Raw genomic sequence first — 18,153 nt, forward strand, 5'->3', positions numbered from 1 at the left:
TCCTAATGATTAGTGATTCCAAGTATCTTTTCATATACCTGTTGGCTGTTTCAATATCTTCTCTGGGAAAATGTCTATTCAGGTTCTTTATCCATTGTTAATTGAATTATTTGTTTGTTTTTGCTATTGAGTTGATGAATTCTTTATATATCCTGGATGTTACTCCCTTATTAGATATAGGATTTGCAGATGTTACCTCCCATTCCACAGGTTGCCTCTTCATTTCATTAGTCATTTATTTTGTTGTGCAGAAGCTTTTTAGTTTGATGTAGTCTCACTTGTGAATTTTTTAATTTTGTTTTTTGTGTTTTAGGTGTCACATCCAAAAACTCATTGCCAAGAACAATGTTGAGAAGTTTTTCCCCATATTTTCTTCTAGGAGATTTGTGGCTTCAGTCTCACATTTAGATCTTTAATCCATTACAGATTAATTTTTGTGAGTGGTGTAAGATAAGGTCTAGTTTCATTCTTTTACATGTGAATATCCAATTTTCCCATCACCATTTATTGGAGAAACTGTCTTTTCTCCATTGAGTATTCTTGGGTCTCTTGTCCAGTATTAGCATGGGTTTATTTATGGGCTCTCAAATTTGTCCCATAGGTGTCTGTTTTTAATGCCGCTTTGTTTTTATTACTATAGATTTAAAATATAGTTTGAAATCAGGAAATGTGATGTCTTCAGCTTTGTTCCTCTTTCTCAGGATTACTTTGGCTATTTGCAGTCTTTTGTGGTGCCACACAAATTTTAGAACTGATTTTTTTCTACTGCTGTAAAAAAAATGCCAGTGGGATCTTGATAGGGATTACATTGAGTCTATAGATGTCTCTAGGTAGTATTGTAATTTTAACAATATTAATTTTTCCAATCCATGAACACAGGATGTCCTTCCATTTATTTGTGTCTTCTTTTTCTTTTGCAGTTTCTTTTAGTTTGCAGTGTAGAGATTTTTCACTTTCTTGGTTGAATTTATTCCTAACTATTTTATTGTTTTATATTAGTGTAAATGGGATCATTTTCTTTATTTATTTTTCAGATAACTCATTGTTAGTGTATAGAAATTCTTCTGAATTTTGTGTGTTGGTTTCTATCCAGTAACTTTACTGGATTTGTTGATTATATCTAACAGTTTTTTGGTGGAATCTTTAGGATTTTCTATATATAAAATCATGTCATCTGCAAATAAAGACAGTTTATCTTCCTCCTTTCCAATTCTGATGCCATTTATTTTCTTTTCCTTGCCTGATTGCTCTGGCTAGGAATTTTAGTACTGTGTTTAATAGGAGGGGTGAGAGTGGGCACCCTTGTCTTCTTCCTCATCCTAGAAGAAAAGTTTCAGACTTTCACCATGGAGTATGATGTTAGCTGTGAGCATGCCATACATGGCCTTTATTATACTGAGGTATGTTCCTTCTGTACCTAATTTGTTGATAATTTTTAATGACAAACAGATGTTGTATTTTGTCAAATGCTTTTTCTGTACCTATTGAGGTGAACATAATTTTTGTCTTTCATTCTATTAATGTGATGTATCAGTTTTATTGATATTCATAAGTAAAACTACCCTGGCATCCCAGAGATGAATCCCACTTGATCGTGGTGTATTGTCCATTTAATTTACTGCTGAATTCTGCTTACTAGTATTTTATTTTTTGAAAATTTTTGCATCTATATACATCAGGGATATTGGCCTGTAGTTTTCTGAGAGTTCTTTCATATCTGATATTTCATTTAATCCTTACAGCCACCCTTAGGAGTAGCTAGGATTTCTCTCATTTCATAGACAAGCAAAGGTTGGGGGAGAAGTAATGGATGTGCTTTGTAAAGAAAAATGGTTCAAGAATCCTGAGAACTGAGTTTGATTCCCTACTCCACACTACTCACCCACCTAGACAAATAGCTCTCAATTTAGCCATTTAATGCCTCAATTTCCTCACCCATAAAATGAGGATATTACTAATTGTTACTTCAGAGTGGTTATGGATATAGAATGAAATAATTGGTTTCGAGCAGATTTTATAAAATGTTAAGTTCCATTTTCCTTATGTTAGAAGCACTGTGTTTGAATAAAACACACATATGACTTACTAGCTCTGTGACCTTTGGCAAGTTACTCAAATTCTCTGAGTCCCACTTTCCTTACCTAGAAATAATAATGCCTCTTTCACAGGGTTGTTTCATGATTAAATAAGATAATACATGCACAGCTCCAAGCACACAGAAAAGCCTTTTAAAAAATGTTAGTTTTGTTCCTTCTTGAATGTAAGGCAGACATACTCAACCCTGGCTATACGTTAGAATAATCTAGGTACTTAAATAACAAGACTTCATCCCTCCTCATAACAATTAAACCCAGATTCACCTGCTAAGTGTCAAAAAGCCTAGTTGTTGTGACACAATACAATTGTTGAAGTGCACACCCAGAGGTTGAATTAGGAAATAAAGCTTAATTACCTGAGAGTGTGTTCTTATATTGAACAAAAAAAAATGGTTGAACAAAGAAAATGACAACAAAACTATGTTTTTATAGTACAGAGAGCAGTAAACCCCAGCTAGTCTCTTGTTATTACTTTTTTAAATTTTAAATTTTTTAACTTTAAATATTTAAAAAATTATTGACTTTTGTCTTCTTCTTATTATGTTTCACTACCAGTTCCTTGACCCAGTTTTATCAGGATTTGGACAATAGGTCCAGAAACAAAAACAACAATATAAATATGTTTGTCCATAGTAACAGAGGGGACTCAGCTGGTCGTAAACAACTCTTCATGCAACAGCCACCGTTAGCAACCATCCTGCTCACACACCTCTAGTGACAATAGTGGTAACCAACTTGTCTAGGTGTGCCCAAGACTATCACAGTTATAAAACTGAACAACCCACATTCCAGAAAAACCTCCAGTACCTGTTTGCCCAGGACTGTTAGTCACGTTAAATGACAGGGGCACACTCTCTCCTGAGGCAGGCCATTTCTCACTTTCAGTATCCATTAAAACCTCTTCCTTTATATTAATCCTAGAATCATCTCCCTGCATTCTGGTTTTGTTTCTCCTTGGGTTCCTGAAAAGCTTTTGTGGGACTGTAGATACGAAAGGCATGTGGTATGTTAGAAAGAACAATAGATGGGCTAAGAGATGAGGAGAATTCTCGTTTAGGGAAAAAGATAGAGAAATATAAGGAGTATGACTTTTAGAGAGAGAAAGACCCGGATTTTTAGCCTTATTCTGTCATCTTCCTGCTATGCGATATTTGATGAGTGACTTGACCTCTTTGAGCTTCAGTTGCCTAACTTGTCAGGTAGGCATGATGATAAACCTGAGAGTGTTGTTGTAAGGACTAAATCTTTAAGAAGGTAAATGTAGAGTGCCAACACATAGTAGATAATAAACATTACCGCTTCTCCCCCATCGCAAATTTCTGCTTTTCTAGTGTCAGTTCTGCCACTTATTGGAAAGGTGAGTGGACAAGTCACTTCTTCCTCCTTGGACTTCAATTTATACATATATAGATAAGCTAAATATTCTTTTGTATTCCTTCAAACTCTAATAACTACTATTTTGAAGTCCCTAACATTTTACCTCAAATAGGAACTATATTCTCAAGTGGTATATGAATTAAAGAGAAGATATTGAAAGCCTAGAAAAACAAATGCATTCATGTTAATATTGTAAATCAAAAATAGGTTTTTCTTCCTAAGAGAGCTAGACAACTAATCCAGCATTCCTAGTACCAAGGAAGCTAAGTTCACGATCAATGCAGGTCATCAGACAATGGCATTTCTTACTTCTGAGGATTAAGTTGCTGCACACACTCAGGAAAGTCACTGTTGCAAACATGGCAAATTAAAAGCTCAAACTCAGCATAAAGAAGAAAAATACCCAATCAGAAAGAGTAAATAGGAAAAGATGAAAATATTCACTGATCTCCTGTCTCCAAAAACTTTATGGCTACAAAAGGAGTCAGAGATATATTTTTGTTATTCTGGCACTTTTCCGGGGAATATCAGTTTGCCTCTAAAGGAAATGTCACAAGTGCATATAATACTGGAACATTTAAAGGAAAAGTTTGACTCCGTGAAATGTAATTGTGTCAAGCCCTTGACTCAGGGTTTAATCCTCACAATAAATTTGTTAGGAACATGTAATTATCCCTAATTTGAATAGGAGAAAACTAAGGTTTAGAAGAGGCTAAGCAACGTGTTCAAGGTCACACAGAAAATAAATGGCAGAACTAGGTTTCAAATTCAGATCCATCTTGCTGCCAGAGCTAAGGTCTTGCCACTCTCACACTGCCCACACCTCCAGGTAGAGGTAACCAAAGAATAGGTTACTAAATAGCATCTGAATAGATGATCAAACAGAGATGGGAGGGGCTGCTACTACTGGAATCTAGGCTTTAAAAATGAATCAGGCTTCATTATTCATGAGGAAAAAAAAATGAAAATTCAACAATACTAAGGATGCCTCTCAGTGAGCTTTGGCTAAATGATTACATTATTTTATAAATTGAGATATTATTTTCACTTAAAATGCACCATTTAAAAGTGTGCAACTCAGTGGCTTTTAGTATATTCACAGAGTTGTGTAAGCATTGCTGCAATACAATTCCAGATCATTTTCACACCCCCAAAAGAAACCACAAACCCATTAGCATCAATCCCCATTCCCATCTTTCCCCTACATTCATTGAACCACTGATTTACTTCTTGTCTCTCTAGATTTGCCTAGTCTAGACATTTCATTTAAACAAAATCATACAATATATGGCTTTTTGTGACTGGCTACTTTCACTGAGCATAAAGTTTTCAAAGTTATTCTATGTTGTATTGAGTATCAATCCTTTGTTTCTTTTCATTGCCTCACATTGTTCCATTGTATAGCTGTATCACAACTGTTTAACCATTCAGCAATTGAAGAACACTTTCATTTTTTCCATTTACTGGCTATTACAGATAACGCAGTCACCAACATTTGTATATAATTGTTTGTGTGGATATGTTTTCAGTTCTTTTAGCAATATACCTAGGCATGGAATTGCTGAATCATGTGGTAACTCTATGTTTAACATTTTTTTAATCTTATGCTAATTTATTGGGTTTTTTTTAGCGTTTGCCAAAGTCATCTTAAACTTACACAGTATTATATGTTGATTATATCTCAGTACAACTGGAGGGAAAAAAATTGGGGTAGGAGCATTAGCAAAACAAAAACAAAAACAAAAGAAGAAAAAGGAAATAAATATTCAGCAGGTACTGAACTCCTTCTTCTGTTGTCCTTAGATTTGACGCCTTCTTCTAGTGGCCATATCATCTTAGGGCACTAGTCTCTACCTCTTGTCCCATAGATTTCTGCCCACTTGCCTATCAAGTATCATGATTAATTTGGTTTATCTTTTATTGTGTCATTTCAGCCGAATCCTTCAAGGAATTTGCCGAATTGCTCAACGAAGTAGAAAACGAGAGGATGATGATGGTAGGTCATTAACACTGGGCCTAGAACCAAGATCATCTCTGATCTTGGGAAGTTTTCTTGTCCTCATTGGTTGGAGTGACACTATGTTGTTTCAGTTTCTGTCTCATCAGTACCTGGGTACTATAAAGACAGGGAATCGATCTGGTTATTCTATCTCAAGTTCCCATCCTGAGAGTTTAGCATTAGGTAGAGGGAAATTAGTCTATTCATTTCAGTGAGATAAGATTTCAGAGGACATGAAATTCGACTGTTGAACATGTTGACAAAAATTGTGGTCTTTAGTGTTCTTAAGCAAATTATCTATTTATTTATGTGTTTATGTGCTTTTAGAAGTAATAATGTAGGCTTTATTTATATTTGACATATGATTGTTTTATTTAAATCTATGTGAAAAATTTTTTTCCTTACATTTAAAGTCTAATTTATTAATATTAATAGACTTTAATATTTAGAGCACTTTTCGTTTTACAGAAAAGTTGAGTGGAATGTGCAGAGAGATTTCATATACAGTTGCCCTTTGAACGACACAGGTTTGATCTGTGTGTGTCCACTTATATGTGGGTGCTTTTCAATGAATACTACAGTACTACATGATCCGAGTTCAGTTGAATCTATTGTTGTGGAACCTCAGATACTGGAAGACTGACTGTAAAGTTATATGCAGACTTTTGACTGCACAGTGTGGGTGGGGGGTCAGTGTCCTTGACCCTTGCACTGTTCAAGGGTAAACTGTACTCCCTTTCTTCCCCCCACCCCTCCCCATACAGTTTCCTCTATTATTATCTTGCATGTGTGGTACATTTGTTTCAGTTAATGAAACAACATCAACACAATATTATTAAGTCCATAGTTACATTAGGGTTCACTCTTTATTGAATATTTTATGGGTTTTGACAAATACTTAATGACATATATTCACCATCAAAGTTTCATCATAAAGAATATTTTCATTGCCCTAAAAATCCCCTGTGATTCCCCCTTCCTTCTCTGATATCCAAACCCCTGGCAAACACTGATCTTTTTACTGTGTTTTGCCTTTTCTAGAATATCATACAGTTGGAGTCATACAGTATATAGCCTTTTCAGATTGGCTCCTTTGACTTAGTAATATGCATTTAAAGTTCCTCTATATCTTTTCATGGCTTGATAGCTCATTTCTTTTTGTCATTGAATAACATATATGCATATATTATAATATATATTCCATCATATGGATGTGCCATGGTTTGTTCATCCCTACACCCATTGAAGGATATCTTGGTTACTCCCAAGTTTTGGCAATTATGAAAAACCTACCATACACATTTGTGTGTAGATTTTTGTGTGGATGTAAATTTTCAACTCTTTTGATTAATTTCCAAGGAATCCAATTGCTAGATTGTGTGATATGTCTAGATTTGTAAGAAAATGCCAAACTGTCTTCCAAAGTGACTACCATTTTTCATTCTCACCAGCCTTGAATGAGAGTTATTGTTGCTCCACATGCTCACCAGCATTTGATGTTGGCTGTGTTTTGGATTTTACCCATTTTAATATGTGTGTGTAATGGTATATCTTTGCTGTTGTAATTTGTGTTTACCTGATGACATTTGATTTGGAACATCTTTCCATATGCTTATTTGCCACCTGTAGATCATCTTTGGTGAGGTGTCTGTTCAGGTCTTTTGCCTATTTTTTAATTGGTTTGTTTGTTTTCTTATTGTTCAGTTTTAAGATTTCTTTGTATATTTTGTATGCCAGTCCTTTATCAGAAACGTGCATTGCAAAAAAATTTCCAGTCTGTGGCTTATCTTTTCATTTTCTTAACAATGTCTTTTGTGGAGCAGAAGTTTTAAATTTTAATGAAGTCCAGCTTATAACTTCTTTCATAGATCATGCTTTAGGGGTTGTATCTAAAAAATCAGCACCAAACCAAAGGTCATTTAGATTTTCTCATATGTTATCTTCTAGGAGTTTTATAATTCTATGTTATACCTTTAGGTCTATGACCCCTTTTGAGCTAATTCTTGAGAAAGTGTAAGGATTGTCTCTAGATTCTTTATTTTTTTTTTCTTTTCTTTTCATGGGGATGTCTGGTTGTTTCATCACCATTTCTGAAAAGACTGTCCCTTTTCCATTGAATTACCTTTGCTTCTTTGGCAAAGACCAATGGACTATATTTGTGTGGATCTATATCTGGGCTGTCTATTCTGTTCCATTGATCTGTTTGTCTATTTGTTCAGCAATATCACAGAATTATTTTTTACAAAATTTAAAAAATTATTGAAGTATAGTTGATTTAAATATTGTGTTAGTTTCAGGTGTAACAGTATATATATATATATATATATTCAAATTATTTTCCATTATCAGGTATTACAAGATGTTGAACATAGCTCCCTGTGCTATACAGTAAATCCTTTTTGCTTATCTATTTTATATATAGTAGCTTGTATCTGTTAATCCTATTTTCCTAATTTATCCCTCCTCCCCTCCCATTCCCCTTTGGTAACTGTAAGTTTATTTTCTATGTCTGTGAGTCTGTTTCTGTTTTGTATATAGATTCATTTGTCTCATTTTTTAGCTTCCACATGTAAGTGATATCATAAGATATTTGTCTTTCTCTGTCTGACTTACTTCACTTAGTATGATAATCTGTAGGTCCATCCCTGTTGCTGCTAATGGCAATATTCCATTCTTTTTTTATGGCTGAGTAATATTCCATTATGTGTATGTTTATATATAAATATATATGTGTGTGTCTATATATATTGATATATGTGTGTGTGTGTATATATATATCACATCTTCTTAAGCCAGTCATCTGTTGATGGGCACTTGGGTTGTTTCCATGTCTTGGCTATTGTAAATAGTGCTGCTCTGAACCTTGGGGTACATGTATCTTTTCAAATTAAAGTTTTAATTTTTTTCTGGATATATGTGCAGGAGTGTGATTGCTGGATCATATGGTAGCTCTATTTTTAGGTTTTTAAGGAGCCTCCATACTGTTTTCCATGGTGACTACACCAATTTACATTCCCACCAACAGTGTGTGAGGGTTCCCTTTTCTCCACATCCTCTCCAGCATTTATTATTTGTAGACTTTTTAATGATGGCCATTCTGACCAGTGTGAGGTGATACCCCATTGTGGTTTTGATTTGCATTTCTCTAATAATTTGTGATGTTGAGCATCTCTTCTTGTGACTGTTGGCCATCTGTATGTCTTTGGAGAAATGTCTATTTAGGTCTTTTGTTCAGTCTTTAATTTTTTTTGGTATCCAGTTGTATGAGCTGTTTGTATGTTTTGGATGTTAACTCCTTGTCAGTCACATTGTTTGCAAATATTTTCTCCTATTCTGTAGGTTGTCTTTTCATTTTGCCAATGGTTTCCTTTGCTGTGCAAACACTTTTAAGTTTCATTAAATCCCATTTGTTTATTTTTGATTTTATTTCTTTTGCTTTGGGAGATTGATCTAAGAAAATATCACTATGATTCATGTCCGAGAATGTTTTACCTATATTCTCATCTGGAAATTTTATGTTGCCATGTCTTATATTTAGGTCTTTAAACCACTTTGTGTTTATTTTTGTATATGGTGTGAGGGAGTGCTCTAATTTAATTGATTTACATAGTTGTCCAGCTTTCCCAATACCACTTGTTGAAGAGACTGTATTTTCTCCATTGTATATTCTTGCATCCTTTGTCATAGATTGATTGACCATATGTCTGTGGATTTATTTCTGGGCTCTCTGTTCTTTTCCATTGATCTATATATCTGCTTTTGTGCCAATACCATGCTGCTTTGATTACTGTAGGTTTGTAATGTTGTCTGAAGTCTGGATAGTTTATACCTCCAGCTTTGTTCTTTTTCCTCAGGATTGCTTCAGCAATTCTGGGTCTTTTGTGGGTCCATATAAATTTTAGGATTATTTGTTCTAGTTCTGTGAAAAATGTTATGGACCAATACCACACTATTTGATTACTGTAACTTTGTAGTAAGTCTTGAAGTAGGGTATGAACTTCAGAACCTGTCTATCAATATCCACAAAACAAATTGCTGGAATTTTGATTGGAATTGCATTGAATCTATAGATGGGACAAACTGACATCTTAAAAATATTGTCTTACTATTCATGAACATGGGTTATCTCTCCATTTATTTAGACCTTCTTTGATTTTTCTCATCAGAGTTTTATAGCTTCCTCATAATGATCTTATACATATTTTGTTAGATTTATTCCTAAGTATTTATATTTTTTTGTGAACTCTATTTTAACAGTTGAATAAATAATCTTTTTGTGTGGTCCCTAGACTTGTACCACAAGTGTCCCCTGGGAAATTGTTAAAAATTAAGGTCCTTGGCCACACACCAGAGCTAGCTGAGACTTAAATGTGGAAGTACCTATGTTGGTCAATATTTATTTTTATTAGGAGCATGTGGGTCAAGTGAAACAATGTTAAGGACAAGAAAATGGTCTATCTTCCCTTTCTCTCATTGGATGACTTTGTATTGGCAGCTCAGTTTTGTTAAACCCATTTATTCCAGTAGCAAGAGTTCTTTAATCTGTAATCACTCTTCCTTTTCAACAGGGTGGTACTGGCTTCTCAGAATACTGCTACCGTTTCATCTCAGCTCCTAGAGAGTTAGGATTGAAGGCAGGGCCCTTAAATCTGGGAAATTAGATCTTTAGGTGCTAATAGTGGCTGTGCCACTAACTTATTTGTGACTTCACACTAATCACTTTATTTCTTCTAGTCTCTCTTTCTTTCTATGTAGAATGAGAAAAAATTCCCACCTTCCAAGTTTGTTGTAAGTACTCCAAATGATAAAATGAATATGGTAGTGTTTTATAATAGCAAAAAGCACTGATTATATAAATGTTTCTAGTTATCTTTTGTTGCCCCCAACATTTGGCTTGTGGAAATTTGACTTGGGAATTTTCTTCTTTTAAGAGATTTGCTTATAATGATAAGTAAGAGAGGCCAATATGGGTAGTTTTCCCAGAGCCTGTTAGATGCCCCACTAGCTAATCCACACTCTACTAAATATTTTCTTCTGTCATAAGAGTTTGTGGACTGCTACCAATGTTGATCTCAAAGGCATTCACCCCTATTTCATTCAGATACCACTAGAAATGTCAGCTGTACAACTCTTCAGCCTTAGTTGTTTCTTGATCTCTTTTATTTACCTGATTACAAAGCTCTAAAGTATTGAAGAAGGATTCACCTTTTGAGATGTTTTTCTCACCATAATTGCTGGCTGTTTTCCACAGGACTGACTCATTTTCTTCTGTCTTTAATTATGTTCTGCCCCTTTGTTCCCTCAGTTCTTCAGTCATGTCTTGAGTATTGGCTCCCCATTTCCCATTTAATTACAGGAATGCTGTGTAGGTTAGGCTCAATGAAAGCCTTTTACAACATGCCAGGAATCGTTGCTTGACTGCACCTCTCTCATTTCCTGGAACTGTGGTAGAAGGACTCCTGTACCTCAATATGGTAGATGTTAAACAGCTTTTTATCATTTCTATAAAAAGAGGCCCAAAGAAGCTTTAGTAGAACATGAAGGAATTTCATAGCCCTAGCATGTGACAACTGCAGATGTCTAGTCATTCTCGTAAATGAATTTTAAATTGTTGAAGAAACTATGGAGGGAATAAATGAAGAGGAGCATCCCCGCTTTTATTTCTTAAAAAATACAGTGAGGGAGATTGTAGTACCTCTGAAAGTGGCCTTTAAAAGTCTGGATAACAGACTTTCTGTATGATTAACGATAGGAGGCTTGCCTAGATGCCTTTCTAACTCTGAAGGGGACTCTGTTGGCAGTGGTAAGGTCTTTCTTTGAGGACTTCCAAGAATGACCTAAAACAGTGTACGCTCAATGCCTTCTTTTGGTAATTGGTTAACCATCAAAGATTCCTGAGCAATTCTTCACTACTAGATTGAATGCCATCTCTATTTTAGTAAGTGGCCTATCTAGTTTGGTTTTATTCAATCAGAACTAGATTTTAGATAAACTCACTAATGTGTTTAGAATGTCACTTATGCTGGGGCTTCTACGGTGATATAGTAGGCAGGAGCTTTTTTCCTAGAGAGCTAACAAAATGAATGCAGTGATCAGAAAGGGAATAAAGGCCAAGTTTACTTAAAAGGGCTTTTCTGAGTAATTGTTAGATTTCTAAGGAGTTTAAAGGTAAATCTGAATGGGAAAGAAAAAAGAACCAATCCTCAGTGCAACATTTTCCTACATTTCTAGCTCTATGTTCTGGCAGAAATTAGTATAATAACCAATGAATGTTAAAGAGAGGAAAATGTTCAGAGAATCTATTTGTGTTGTAGGAGACAGGGAGCAGTACTGCCAATGTGATTAAGGAAGACTGTTGACTCCAATTTAAGTGAACCATGTACTACTTTTCTAGACTGGGACAGGGCCAAACGTAAAAATAGTAGCCTTATGAACTCTGTGAGAAGTTAATGGCACACTTACTTATGCAAGAAAATCCCCCGTGGAACATGAAGAACTGGCACCTGTACCATTCTTGGGGTGTCTGCATATGCAAGGGCTCAGCTGAGTATCCATACAGAGGCTTGACACATATTACTCTCTTTAGAAGTGGCATGTTCACTTCTTATTCAAAGACAAACTTCCTCAATGTTTCCCAATTGGCTACTTTTGTGTTATCTTAGTGAAACTGGAAATAGTTTTTCTAATTATCTATTGCTACGTAACACCCTATTCCAAAACGTGGTGACTTAAACTATTTAATTTTATCTCATGATTTTGTGGGTCAGGAATTCATGCAGGGGTCAGCTCACAGATTCTTCTGCTGTATGTGGTGGTATTCACCTTGGAGGTGGGGTGATATGGAGGGTCCAAAATAGCTTCACTCACATATCTGGCACCTTAGTGAGATGACTGGAAGGCTGGGCTCAGTAGGTCTTTTGACAAGAATGTCTACATTTGGTCTCTCTAGCTTGGTAGTCCAACTTTTTATATTGTGGCTCAGGGCTCATGGGGAGTGTTCCAAGGGAACCAGGTGGAAGTTACTGGCCTTTTATGACCTAGCCTGGGATGTCATGTAGTATCCCTTCTGCTCTACTGTGTTTGTTCAAAGCAGTAACAAACCCACTCATATTCAAGGTAGAGGGGATGGAGACCTTCCTTCTCAGTGTGAGGAGTATCATAGAATTTGTGGCCATGTTTTAAAACTTCCACAATAGTAAAGAAGAAAAATTATTCCCTGTATGTAATCTATGACACCAATAACTTAGTTTATTTCCAGGTGGGTACACAAAGTTGATAGCACATAATTCACAATCCATAGAAATGTAGAGTGTATTGGGCAAAAGAGACAGGCTGGTACTTTTAGTAAGAGAATTATTGTTTTCAATCAAGGATAGTCACAGGTGTCTATTTTTGATATCATGGATCTTTGATTGGATGAGAGTTTGCCCATTTAGTTGAACGTTGAATCATACCTGGATACAAAATAAGAGGTCCAAAGTGCCTGTAGGACTTGGATACAATATGTATTAATGCCTCAATTCGTGTTGCTTTTTGTTGGTAGTTTAAAAATTGCTTCTTACTCTGGAGAATACAGAACTGGTCAAAACCGGCTTTCTACTCTCTATTCTACTTTTGTTATAAAGACATATCTTGTCTTGCTGACACTTTGTCTCATCTGATAATGAAGCCAGTCCCTCATTTTCTTGTCTTGTAATGGATCAAAATTAAAGTACAGCTAATTTGCACCTCTCAAGAAACAAACCCCACTTGTTGCGTTGGATAGATGAAATCTCCCAAGAGGTTTACGTGAAGACAAAGCTTTGTATGTCTCTACCTGCCCACTGTGCAAGGGATTCAATTTGGATCTGATGTTTTTATATTTATAACACCATATTAATGCCAATATTTTTAGTACCTGGACGGGCTGTTCCTGTCAGGTTCTGAACTTACAGTTAGGTTGTGAGAAGGCCTGGTCCAGTATTCTCTGTGATGCTGTAATACACTCCTAGTTCTGAGGGAAATGTTCTGGTTTTATGACACACCAGAGCAGGGCTGGAAACAATTTATACTGGGAGTTTTCCTGATGCTATTCCTGCTAACTCATTTGCCTCCCATGAAATGATTTGCACTTGGTGCAATTGGCCTTTTCATGTATTTTCCATTCCCTTTCTCTTCTCTTTTCCACATATACTTCAGGCTTCCTGTGTCTGTTTCTGGGCATGACCCTGGATATTTGTCGATTAAAAACTCTGATCAGACTACCAGTAAAGTTACAGAGAAATGCCCCTAATGTTCCTTCTTTCATTTCCTCTCACAGAATTTGATCTTTTTTTAGGAGAAAAAGTTTATTTTTTCAAATTAAAACTTGATTCCACACCTCTCCAACTTTGGTATTAACATTATCTCTGATTTTCACAGATTTTGATTTCCATGCACAGTTATATTAATTCCCAGATACATCATAAATATTGAAAGATTTGAAAGCATCAACTTAATCCCAATTTGCCATTCTATTTTTAATGAAAGAATAAAGTTTTGGTGAGTAGTTAAGGAAATGAATCCAAATGTCTAATTATACCAATAACTCCAACTTAAAACAAATTAAACAAAAAGCTAGAACAGTGCTTTTAAAACTTGAGTGTACACACAAATTACCTAGGGCCCTTGTTAAAATAAGGATTCTTATTTAATAGGTCTGGGGTGGAGGCTGAGATTCTGCGTTTCTAACAAGATCCCAGGTGATGCTGCTGCTGCTGGTTAGTGGGCCATATTTTGAGTAGCAAGGACCCAGAAGATTTTTTGAAACCCTTGTTAATTTAAGCGAAATGTTCACTTTAACATTTCTTCATAAACCAGTTTGCCTAAAGCTAGGTCAGTTACTCAACTACTCCAGGGTTAGGGAGTAATTCCCTCATTAAATCCAAGATGTCATTGATTGTTAGATGAGTCATTATTTTATGTGCTGCTAAGAAGGGAAAACACTGACAAACGATGATGCATGGTGATTTCAGAAATGTTAAAATATGAATCTTAGAATTCAAGAAATCGGGTGGTTTCTGTGCCTTCTTCCCAGTTTCCACAATGAGTGATTACTCTGTGCTAGGTACTTTGTCTACAAGATAGGTGCTGTGATGATCCTATTTGACAAAGATTTGGAGTGGCAAATTACTTTAAGTGGCACAGCTGGAATTTGAACCCTGGTCTCTATGACAGGAGAACCCACACTCTCATCTTCTCCCCCACAGGAAGGGCTCTTGTCCTTGAGAAAAATGCTCCCCTGTGCTGTCTCCCATGGTATTCTCTTAAGGTAATCGTCAAAGCATTTGATTTTAAAAGACCAATATGGGAACAACAGTAACAAAACCCAACAAACCAGCAAACTAGTGAACATTTTGCAGGTTGGTGTATTACAAGGAAATACCCTAGTAACAATGAATGTTGAATCTGAACCTTACTAATCTCCAAGTTATTTTGCATGTTCTTTCTTTTTCTCTAGGTACACAATGCTAGTGATTTGCTGATCAAACCCCTGGAAAATTTCCGGAAGGAACAAATAGGCTTCACAAAGGTACATTTTCTCTACATGTATAAGATCTTTTTTAAGCAGTTGAGTAGTTGTTTGGGATACCACCCTTCACTCTTCAGGGGTGAGGAGGATTTGTCTCTATAGGAAAAGTCATTATCAAAAAAAGTGAGACAATCTGGATTTGGCTCCTGACTGTGCTTCCAAGTAGCTCTGTAACTGTGGACAAGACACTTCTTTTGGAGCTTCAGTTTCTCCATATGGAAAATGGGGAGCTTGATAAATAGCTATTATTTAAAGGTGACTTACCATGTGATAAGCCCCGGGCTAGGTGTTTTACATTCATTCTCTAATCACAGCAACCCTGTGAGGTTCTGGTATTATCCGCATTTTACAAATCACGCAACTGAGGTTTGAACAAGATAAATAACATGATCAAAGTTATAGCTATAGAGTTAGTAATTAACAGTTGACAAGATTTAAACCTGAGAATCTATTTAGCTTCAAATCCCACACTCTTTCCATTAAACTATACTGTCTAGATCTATGCTGTCCAATATGGTAGCCACAAGCTATATAAAGAAAATAAAATTGACAACTCAGTTTCTCCGTCATGCTAGTCGCATTTCAAATGCTCAGTGAGCCACATGTGGCTAATGGCTACTGTATTGGACAGGGCAGCATTGTACCAGATAATGTCAGATTCCCATGGATCTCTCTGATTCCCCAGTGTCTCATGAAGGGGTATGAATAATGGTCAAGTTTATTCTTTACAACTAGGTGTAGGCCTATCTTGTGAGCTCCAATATGTATGTAACATGTGACCAAGACAGCCTACCAGAACTAAATGTAGATTCTTGACCAAGCATCTGGCCCTTTTAGGACTAAGAGCACACTGCACAGTGGTTATCATATGGAATACTTTGACAAGCATTTTGGATGAGGCTATGAAAGTAGCAAGTTATGAGAAGAAAGAGCAGACTAGTGGATGTGCTTTCCATTGCCTGGTATCATCAGTCAGGTTGACATGGCATTATGTGAGTAACTGGCATTCAAGCAAAGTGAGTTCTTTGGATAGGCCAGCAATTCTGGATTCCACTCAGTTCATCATTGAATACATAATTGGGAAAATGTATAATTGAAGGAAAAAAGAGCCTTTAAAATCACAAGTGTGGTATGAAAATAATTAGCTACTTGTTAAGTGACATGACAGTTGTTAACATAACACTGATTAAGGGGATGAGGAAGGACAGATGATGGGAAAACCCACATCTGGTTTTCTTTCATTCCCAGTGAGAATAGGAAAAATGAAAGTAAGAATATGCTGCAGTGGTTGACTTCATGTCATCTAAGGGAAAGGAAAAAAAAAATTATGTTATGTAATTCCTATGTCCCATGCCTGGGCTGGGGATTTTATGTATTCAGTCTTCCTTAATTCTTACAGTAAACCTGTGAGGTAGGATGACTATTATTCACTATTGCAATGAAGAAACTGAGCCTCAGAAAGGTGAAATTCCTATTAGTTTTTTTTTAAGTGGCTACATACAATATAATATTCCATTAAATAGCTGTGCCATAACCCATTTATACATTTCTCAATTGTTGGTCATTTAGGTTTTTTCTATTTTTTTTACTATCATAAAAAAACATTGTAATGAACATCCTTTTACATACAGATTTCGAAACTTGTCTAATCATCTCCTTAAGATACATTCCTGAAGTGATATTGATGGATCATATGCATGTTTCTTTTTTTTTTGTCGAAATGCACAGTTTAAATTTTTTTTTTTATACAGCAGGTTCTTATTAGCTATTTCATACATGTTAGTATATGTATGTCAATCCCAATCTCCCAATTAATCCCTCTACATTCCCCCCTTGGTTTCCATACGTTTGTTCTCTACATCTGTGTCTCTATTTCTGCCTTGCAATGCGGTTAATCTGTACCATTTTTCTAGATTCCATATATATGCGTTAATGTACGATATTTTTTTCTCTTTCTGAATTACTTCACTCTGTATGACTAGCTCCATCCACGTTTCTACAAATGACCCAATTTCGTTCCTATTTGTGGCTAAGTAATATTCCATTGTATATATTTACCAAAACTTCTTTATACCTTCGTCTGTCAATGGGCATTTAGGTTGCTTCCATGACCTGTCTATTGTAAATAGTGCTGCAATGAACATTGGGGTGCATGTGTCTTTTTGAATTATGGTTTTCTTGGGGTATATGCCCAGTAGTGGAATTGCTGGGTCATATGGTAATTCTATATTTAGTTTTATAAGGAACCTCCATACTGTTCTCCATAGGGGCTGTATCAATTTACTTTCCCACCAACAATGCAAGAGGGTTCCCTTTTCTTCACACCCTCTCCAGCATTCGTTGTTTATAGATTTTCTGATGATGCCCATTCTAAATGGTGTGAGGTGATACCTCATTGTACTTTTGATTTGCATTTCTCTAATAATTAGTGATGTTGAGCAGCTTTTCATGTGCCTCTTGGCCATCTGTATGTTTTCTTTGGACAAATGTCTATTTAGATCTTATATCCATTTTTTGATTGGGTTGTATGTTTCTTTAATATTGAGCTGCATGTGCTGCTTATATATTTTGGAGATTAATCATTTGTCTGTTGATTCGTTTGCAAATATTATCTCCCATTCTGAAGGTTATCTTTTTGCCTTGTTTATAGTTTCCTTTGCTGTGCAAAAGCTTTTAAGTTTCATTAGGTCCCATTTGTTTATATATGTTTTTATTTCCATTACTCCAGAAGGTGGGTCAAAAAAGATCTTGCTGTGATTTATGTCCAAGAGTGTTCTTCCTGTGTTTTCCTCTATGAGTTTTAAAGTGTCTGGTCTTATGTTTAGGTCTTTAATTCATTTTGAGTTTATTTTTGTGTATGGTGTTAGGGGGTGTTCTAACTTAATTATTTTCCATGTAGCTGTCCATTTCCCGAGCACCACTTAGTGAAGACACTGTCTTTTCTCCATTGTATATACTTGCCTCCTTTGTCATAGATTAATTGACCATAGGTTTGTGGGTTTATCTCTGGGCTTTTTATCTTGTTCCATTGATCTATATTTCTATGTTTGTGCCAGTACCATATTGTCTTGATTACTGTAGGTTTGTAGTATAGTCTGAAGTCAGGGAGCCTGATTCCTCCAGCTCCGTTT

General features: G+C 35.7%; 1 protein-coding gene across 4 annotated transcripts in view; it reads left to right on the top strand.

The window, feature by feature from the left end:
- OPHN1 (oligophrenin 1) overlaps positions 1 to 18,153 on the top strand; it is a 646,402-nt gene that overhangs the window by 258,939 nt on the left and 369,310 nt on the right. For 3 of the 4 annotated variants that reach the window (XM_060086644.1, XM_060086645.1, XM_060086646.1), the window contains exons 4-5: positions 5,408 to 5,469; positions 14,951 to 15,022. In XM_060086644.1, the coding sequence (XP_059942627.1) occupies positions 5,408 to 5,469; positions 14,951 to 15,022 (134 nt within the window). The remainder of the gene's footprint in view (positions 1 to 5,407; positions 5,470 to 14,950; positions 15,023 to 18,153) is intronic. The other variant, XM_060086647.1, reaches the window with a different exon arrangement.

The sequence above is a fragment of the Mesoplodon densirostris genome, chromosome X, assembly GCF_025265405.1.
Source record: "Mesoplodon densirostris isolate mMesDen1 chromosome X, mMesDen1 primary haplotype, whole genome shotgun sequence".
Taxonomy (NCBI): Eukaryota; Metazoa; Chordata; class Mammalia; order Artiodactyla; family Ziphiidae; genus Mesoplodon; species Mesoplodon densirostris.